Source organism: Myxocyprinus asiaticus, chromosome 30 (assembly GCF_019703515.2).
Source record: "Myxocyprinus asiaticus isolate MX2 ecotype Aquarium Trade chromosome 30, UBuf_Myxa_2, whole genome shotgun sequence".
NCBI lineage: Eukaryota > Metazoa > Chordata > Actinopteri > Cypriniformes > Catostomidae > Myxocyprinus > Myxocyprinus asiaticus.
This window is the reverse complement of record NC_059373.1, coordinates 34,924,508-34,933,125: the sequence shown is the minus strand read 5'-3', so window position 1 is coordinate 34,933,125 and position 8,618 is coordinate 34,924,508. Positions and strand designations below refer to the sequence as shown.

The 8,618-nt window shown below is 36.3% G+C and overlaps 1 protein-coding gene across 1 annotated transcript; it reads left to right on the top strand.

The window, feature by feature from the left end:
• Positions 1-811: 811 nt before the first annotated feature.
• On the top strand, positions 812-8,056 carry LOC127421493 (serine/threonine-protein kinase Sgk1-like). Its single transcript, XM_051664575.1, has 12 exons — positions 812-1,006; positions 1,731-1,806; positions 3,679-3,786; positions 3,916-3,973; positions 4,063-4,146; positions 4,228-4,359; positions 4,477-4,589; positions 4,708-4,831; positions 4,938-5,033; positions 5,755-5,910; positions 6,008-6,097; positions 6,194-8,056. The coding sequence occupies exons 1-12, from the start codon at positions 937-939 to the stop codon at positions 6,359-6,361; spliced, it is 1,275 nt and encodes a 424-aa protein (XP_051520535.1). The 5' UTR covers positions 812-936; the 3' UTR covers positions 6,362-8,056.
• The last annotated feature ends 562 nt before the right edge of the window (positions 8,057-8,618 follow it).

The window sequence follows — 8,618 nt, the reverse complement described above, 5'->3', positions numbered from 1 at the left end:
TAAATGTGGTGGGGGGAAAAAATGCCCCTTTAATAAATTCATCTGTTTACATTTGTAAAATGTGATATTTCTCCTACTAATATTCAATTCTAAGTCTATTTATGCATATTACTGCATACAATTTGTTCATTTATATTCATAGGTAACAAATTATTCAAATTTAAGTAATTTAATTGATTATTTAATTTAATGAAAGTATTTTGCCATTTAAAGGATGAAAAAATGCCCCTTAACACGAGCACCAGGTCAAATATCACACCATATGGAAAGCTTAATTTCTGACACTGGTCTAGCATTTCCTAAATGTAATGTAATGCATGGGAACCCTATAAAAATGTATCGTAAAACATTAAGCAAACAGAAGGGTGAATATTTTAGCACATCTTTTCACCAAAGGCATGTCTTGCACTCATTTTGTGCAGATTTTAATCTCATTATGCATTTTCCACCATGCCCTTTTTTCACTGCATGCATTTCATTTCTCATTTTTCACTGCTTCACCTTCTTCTTCACCATGTCAGATATGGATTGAGTTGAGTTAATCTGTTACACTCTGATGAGATTATGGCCCAGCTGTGTAGTGATTTTCCTTTGATAGAAAACATCTCATCTGGCTCGAGCTAAGTGGAGCACTACCCCCCGCCCGTGGCATCGCCCCCTACCGGCCGAAAGGGGGAGTTGCGGGATCCCGCAAACGTCACTGTACGTTAGTCCCCTTTGGCTACACAAGTGATGTCAGAGCCTCGCCTCCACAACCACATGTTCCGTATAAAAAGACGAGTCCAGCGAGGAGAGTGGAGACAGTAGCGCTGAGCACCGACAGGCTGACATCAGCACAAGCGGTTTATTGTTACCTGAGATCTGCGTGTTTCTAAAGAAGCCTTCTGAAGGAATACATTCCTCTTTTGGATTTATATTTATAATTGCATTAAAGTGATGGCAGTTACCCAGGCTGGATGTGACTTGACATACTGCAAGATGAGGGGGATCGTGTCAGTTCTCACCGGTACGACGAGTTATTCTTGTGCCTTTTATAGATCTTGGTTATTCTGCTAAATTGGAGAAAAAAATAAATAAAAATAAAAATAAAAATATTAATAGGCATGAAAAATAAAATAGCTGTAGTGAGAAAAAGATGTCTTTAGAGAAATGATAGATATTTTTGGGTTTATTGATGGTCGACTGTATGACCCCCATTAGATGTTTATTTTGTAAATTAAATATAATTGCATGTAATTATAGCTTTGGCTTGTTTTGCAGGTCGCATTTTGTCTACGCGTCATTTTCTTTATTATTCTACCGAATATACTTTCTTCATTTCAATACTGTTTTTAATTATTTATTTATTTGTGTACATTTATTAATTAAATTAGGTTGTTCAATACAGTAAACTGTCGAAATATAGCAGATAAATGTCGATTCCTAACTAAAATAAATAGTGAATATTTACAGTCATATACAGTGAACGATGCGGTGTGTTGTGTAACAGAGATAGTCAAGTTCGTGACATGAAACCCACATTCACACGGGTTCCCTGAATCACAACATTTGTAAAAAAAAAAAATTAATTTTTGCCCTAGACTTGAGGTGCAAATGGTTAATTTACCGATACCTTTAATATTTGTAAGCGTTTCTTGTCACATATGGTTGACGTTTCATTCAGTTCATATGCAGTGACGTCAGCTGTGGATTTCCTTCTGACATAAATGTCTCTTTTTTTTCCACTGCAGCTTTCATTAAAGAAAAAAAGATGGGCTTAAACGACTTCATCCAGAAACTGGTCTCCAATCCTCCCATTTGTCAACAGTAAGTAACCCATTGTTAATATATGAGCGTGGGAATAAACAATCACACAATGCACATGAAATTGCATGCAGAATATATGTGAATAGAAGGCTTTATGAATAAATACGATCATGTATCATGCTAAAAGCCACATTTTGGTCTTTAAATGCATTAGCAACAGTGGTTCTGGAAATTTCCACCATTCATTCACCAAATCACACTGTGACCTGAGTAGTTTATTTATATGCGTCTTAACTTGTGTGACTGTACTGTGGCATGGTAGAGGTTGTAATCCCATCAACTGAGTTTGATTTCATTGTGCTAATTGTGTAGGTTAATCTGTGCCCAGCAAGGCAAAGACAGCACCAGAATAGTGCTTCACAAAAAGCAGCTGGTTCAGGCGGCCGCTTGGGTGCAGTAAGCACCTTTAAGAATATCCCTCTTGTCCCCTAGACAAGGATAAGGGTTTTATTCAATTAAGTGTGGCACATTTGGTCTTGACCATCCTGGAGTCATTAAGGTCGGACCAGTGGAAAATTTCTTACCACGTCACCTCTACTCTCCATATGCACCACAATATTTCTAACATTTGTTATAGAATATTCTAGGGTTGTCTTATGGGTCGAATTAAAGCCTTCGGGCCACAAACAGCCCAATATTTGGTCTCCAAAAATATATGACTAAATCATATATGATAATTTTTGTTGCTATTGCTTACAAGTCATATTGGGCAGGAAGGACCGTTTCTAGGGATGCAAATGGTTTAAATAAAATTTAGGAGATTCGTGTAATCTTGTGTTCTTGCACTGAAAACAGCTGCCTGCTTTGCCAAGTCAAAAAGTCAGAAATTTTGAAGTGCCCAACTTGCATTAAACTGCCCCTCACAAATTTGGCCAACACTGCCATCTATCGGTCAACAGTGGTATTACAGCCAGCACTACAGAGCTGAATAATTAAAGGAATGTTCCAGGTTCAATACAAGTTAAGCTCAATCGACAACATTTGTGGCATAATGTTGATTACATAAAAAAAAAAAAAAAAATATTGGATTACAGTGAGGCACTTACAATGGAAGTGAATGGGTCCAATTTTTGAACTTTAATTTTTTTCAAAAGTATAGCCACAAAGGACATGCATGCAGACATGATTTTAGCATTATTAAATTGCTTACTAAACTTTTCTGTGTAAAGTTATAGCCAATTTTACAACCTCATTACAATGACGATGTAATGTCAACAAACCCTAAAACGACTGTAAAAATTACAATTTAATTTTACAGCTCAAATAATACACAATTTTTAACAGTAGAATGCATGTAAGCGCTTTTATAAAATTATAAGCTTCACATTTCTGTTTAAACCCTCCAAAAATTGGCCACATTCACTTCCATTGTAAAAGTGTCTCACTGTAACCTCCATTTTTGCTGCTTTTTTTTTTTTTAAGAAAAAGGAGGGACGAGTCGAAATACATTTTTGTGGTAATCAACATTATGCTACACATGCTGTTGATTGATCTTAACTTGTATTGATCCTGGAATATTCCTTTAAATTCCGTGTTTTCAGGTAGCTGACAAAAGTGTATATCTTAGGGATCTTGGGCTTAAAAAAAGCTTTTTTTCACCATATTTAATAATCTTCTTGCCTTCACTAGTTTATTTTAAATGGTCCTGCAGTGTGAAAAATGCATTAATATTAATATTCAGTAATAAAAATTGCATTCATAATCATTAGAGAAGAAATGTAAACATTGCACACTGCTGAAACAGCTTGACATTTCATGTCAGCTACCTGATTTTATTCCAGTAAGGCAATGTGGTCAAGTCTAATGTTCTAAGTTTTGATTCTTGAACAAAGTTTTCCATTTATAACACTTTATGAATCTTCTTTTCCCCAGCACTGAGGTTGGTTCCTTCTTAAAAATCGATGAGAACCAGAATGAGGAGCTGGAAGAGAAACACATGTGTTTGACCAATCCCAGGAGCTCTTTGGCTGAAGAAACTCAGTATGTACTTAATGATGCTTTCTTTCATTCACAAATTAGTGTGTGGGTAAATGCATTTGAGTCAGGCCACTTGCTTTTTACATTTCTATTTAAAAAATATATATTTTCTTTTTTTTTTTTTTTACTTAGGATCAAACCTTCTGATTTTGACTACTTGAAGATCATTGGAAAGGGGAGCTTTGGAAAGGTGGGCACAAAGATGTTCAGTTGACGAATGGCATGCTGTCAAGATGTCAAAATCTAATATTAGATTGCTAATCATGTCTTGTTCCACAGGTTCTGCTTGCACGGCACAAGGAAAGCGAACAATACTATGCAGTGAAGGTGCTGCAGAAGAAAATCATTCTGAAAAAGAAAGAAGTAAGACCTAATGCATGCTTACAAAAAACTGAAAGCTCTTTGCAAAATCATAATAACAATCGCTCTCAAAATGTTTTCCAGCAAAAGCATATCATGGCTGAAAGGAGTGTATTAATGAAGAACATCAAACATCCATTCCTGGTGGGGCTGCACTTCTCTTTCCAAACCACAGACAAACTTTACTTTGTGCTAGACTACGTCAATGGAGGCGAGGTGAGTAAACAATGCATTCATGCACTTGCGTAGATCAAAACAGGCCACACCTCATCTCAAAATAGATGTAAATAGTGCTCTGAATTAATGAACTCACGATATGTTTTTCATTTGCAGCTATTCTACCACCTCCAGCGAGAGAGGGTGTTTCTGGAGCCCAGAGCAAGGTTTTACACTGCTGAAATCGCTAGTGCACTCGGGTACCTCCACTCCCTGCACATCGTTTACAGGTATGTGAGTGCTTTTGGCATCCCCTAGAGGAGAAGTCATGAACTGTTCCCTTAATTCTGATAATTGTGAAAGGTGATCACAGGGACTAACTTTTTTTTTTCTTCTTGGTTTTCACAGAGACTTAAAGCCAGAGAACATACTCTTGGACTCTCAGGGCCACATTGTGCTGACAGATTTCGGTCTTTGCAAAGAGGGGTTGGAACCCAGCGGAACAACCACAACGTTCTGTGGAACTCCTGAGGTGAGCCTTATGGTTAATTTCTAAAATACTAACACAAGATAGCACAGAGTTAGGTCAAGAAATCCCATTTTGAATAGTTTTGATGTATTTTTTTCTCTTTCCACAGTACTTGGCACCAGAGGTTCTACAGAAACAAGCGTATGATCGTACCGTGGATTGGTGGTGCTTGGGATCAGTACTGTTTGAGATGCTGTACGGACTGGTGAGAAGAATTTTAAGTCTTATATACATCTTACAACAATTTTTACAGTCATTTTAGGGTTTTAGGGTTTGTTGACATTACATTGTCATGGTAAAATTGGCTATAACTTTACATAGGAAAGGTTAGTAAGTGATTTTATCACACTAAAATCATGTTTACACACATATCCATTATGCTGTGTGTCTATACTTCAGAAACAGCGAGTATTTAAACGTTTACAGATTGGCCCCCATTCACTTCCATTGTAAGTGCCTCACTGTATCCTCGATTTTTGCTTTTTTTAAAGAAAAGGAGGGACGAATCAAAGTCATTTTTTGTGGTAATCAACATTATGCCACAAATGCTGTCGATTAAGCTCAACTTGTATTGAACCCAAAATATTCCTTTAATTGTAAGTCAATAACTGCAATCTGATTGTTAGAATGCAGTTAAAATCAGAATGAGTTAAAATGCAGTGTGTTACACTACTACTGACTAAAATGCATTTAGATTACATTAACTAATTACTTTGAAATCAGATTACAGTCAACACTTACCTTGAATACTGAGCTTTGTTACTGTGATGCACTTTAAGTAGGTACATCAGGACAGCGCACTTGCAAAGGGCTAGCAAAGCATTCGTGTCTGCATTTGCATACTTGTATAGACTGTGTTTCTGGACTTAGCAGAAGATAAGTCATTTGCACAGTGTGAATTAACCTTATTCTTTGCCTTCATCTAGCCTCCATTCTACAGTCGCAACACAGCCGAGATGTACAACAACATCCTACACAAGCCTCTAGTTCTGAAGCCCAACGTGTCCAATGCCGGCCGTGACCTGCTGGAGGGTTTGCTGCACAAGGATCGAACCAAGAGACTGGGGTCGAAAGATGATTTTGTAAGTCAAACAGCATGCCCACGCTACCATTGTACTTGCATATGGTTTATTTGTCCTGGGATTGGTGATTCTTATATCAGCATTTGTTTCCTTGTAGCTGGAACTAAAGTATCACTGCTTCTTCTCACCAATCAACTGGGACGACCTCATGGCTAAGAAGATCACACCTCCTTTTATTCCCACAGTGGTAAGTTAACTCTTACTTGCTTGATTTGTGTACACTTACAAATAATTCGAGATTTCTGATCTGGTAAATAACATGTTGTCTCTATTGAATCTTCAGTCTGGTCCCACTGACCTTCGGCACTTCGATCCCGAGTTTACCCACTTGCCCGTGTCTACCTCCCTTTGCAACACCGATTACCTGCACATCACCAGCAGTGTACGGGAGGCGGCTGGAGCGTTCCCGGGTTTTTCTTATGGTCCCCCGGCTGATTTCGCCTTCCAGTAAGGACTTCCGACATGCACACGCAAACTCCAAGAACGTCCATTCCAGCTTCACTAAAACCAACGGGATAGACAGCGGAAACAGAGTCAACCCAGACGAAGGACCAGAGGGTGGGACAATAAGCTCTTCCAAAGTTTTAGATCTCATGTATGACATGGATACAATCTAGACACCTGTGCATGTCTAAGAGGAGTATGGGACGTTTAGAGCCTCGTAGGACACAAACTACTGTAACAACTTCCAGAAATTATGCAAGATAAGTGTGGCAAGATAAGAATGCACTGGGGACCTGAGCTCATAGTGAGCTTAGAAGTGCCTGAGAGGTTCTATTATGATGACAAGGCTGTGGTAAAAAGCCCAACATTGTAGACTTTGATGATGGCACCAGCTACCGGGCAAAATACCTTCTGTGACCTTTTCACATTTGATCAAAGTTTTAGATAATGTGTCATATGAAACGTTTCTTTTGATGATGTTTTATTTAATTGTATTTTCATGCATCATTGCACAGTGGAGGTAAAGGATCAAGAGAAGTACAAAATACATGGATGGTTTGAATGGGGATTATTATAAATCAACCCCAACTTGTACAAGAGAATACACAGGCTATCCGACTCAGATATCAATAAACTTTTAACAGATACGATTATCATCTTCCTAATAACAAATGTTAATTTAATAACTGCATTATTGTTTTAGTATGGCTTGACTAAAGCCTGTCCTTCAGTCCTATTCAAAACGTATCAAACTATGAGAACAGCTGTAGATTTAGGCTACACATTAGAACAAAAATAGGTTACTTTCCCCAACCACAAAGCTGCTTGCGTTGATACTTTTGTCTAAACGAGTAGAAGTCTTCCTGTGTTCCTCCATAAAGGAATGTTGTGTCTTAAGCATACTTTCTTTCCTTGTTTTCTCCAATGCCAGCACTTTAACATGATATGCCAGACACTGTGTTTCTAGACAATTTTAGTAGTAAACTAGGTATATTAAACACTAGGTACATTGTATCACATTTAGTGAGATAGATTTATGTTTTATACCACAGATAACAGTTATCAAACAGATTGTAATTATTTTATCACAGTTCTCTGTGTTGATTGCAGTCCAATGAAAACACAGCATGACTATTAGATTTTATTAATTACAAGCAACATGTGCAGAAGTTACATGTACTAGCCCAGAAAGAACGGTGTCCTTTTTGTTCAAATTGTGCCTGTTCAGCTATTTTATGTACGTTGCGATGCATTTCCATGTGTGTCTATCATTCCTGTCTGCATGTTCTGGGCTGGACAGAGATATGGAATGCTGTGCAATAGATGTGGTGACTTAACTGAGATGTGAAGAAATTGTCATGCAAGACATTGTTGGGACGATTGATTGGTATCGACTTAGTGAAGAAGAGGGATTTGGATGCCCTCATGAAAGTCATCCCTATTTTAATTGTAATGTATTTCATATCTTTGGACCAATAACGTTCTTTACATTGTTCTTTAGATAACTACAAAGAAGGCAATAAAGATAAAGTTTATTTTCTTCCATTTTTGGAAGCTACTCATGTATAGTTTTATATTTTTCCATGTATATTTATTTACATGTCACATATTTTACCTCTAATGATGAGAGTATTCAATTCTTAGAATGATGAACTATTGGAGAATGATCTATATGAATGCTTAATAAATATGTTAAAATGAATCCATATGTGTTTCAGTGTATTTATTCCTTATCTTTGTTGTCATATTAAATTAGTTTGCCAATATTAAATTACGTTTATTTTATTTTTTGCATTAATGTTTTTGTAGACAAATTTTGATGTTGAACATTTATTTATATACTGTATGTACTTTATTGCATATCTAATCAAGTACTTTCTATTGTGCATTTTATATTATTGGTAACGCTTTACAATGAGGTTCTATTTGTTAAAATTAGTTAACAACATTAGTTAACATGAACTAACAATACAAATATTTTTTAACAAAATGGTAACACTTTACAATAACGTTCCATTCGTTAACATTTCAAACAATAAACAGTATATTTTTTACAGCATTTATTAATTTTTGTTAATGTTAGTTAATAAAAATACATTTGTTCATTGTTAGTTCTTGTTAGTTAATAGTGCATTAACTAATGTTAACAAATAAAAACTTTGATTTTAAAAATGTATTAGTATATGTTGAAATTAACCAAGATTAAAAAAGCGGTTAAAAATATTTGTATTGTTAGTTCATGTTAACTAATGTTGTTAACTAAT

Excerpts from the sequence above, each read along its gene's own strand:
- LOC127421493 (XM_051664575.1), top strand. The coding sequence starts at position 937 with ATGGCAGTTACCCAGGCTGGATGTGACTTGACATACTGCAAGATGAGG. Across the intron at positions 3,787-3,915 it reads TCTTTGGCTGAAGAAACTCA|GATCAAACCTTCTGATTTTG; the intron begins GTATGTACTTAA and ends TTTTTTACTTAG. Across the intron at positions 4,360-4,476 it reads ACTACGTCAATGGAGGCGAG|CTATTCTACCACCTCCAGCG; the intron begins GTGAGTAAACAA and ends TTTCATTTGCAG.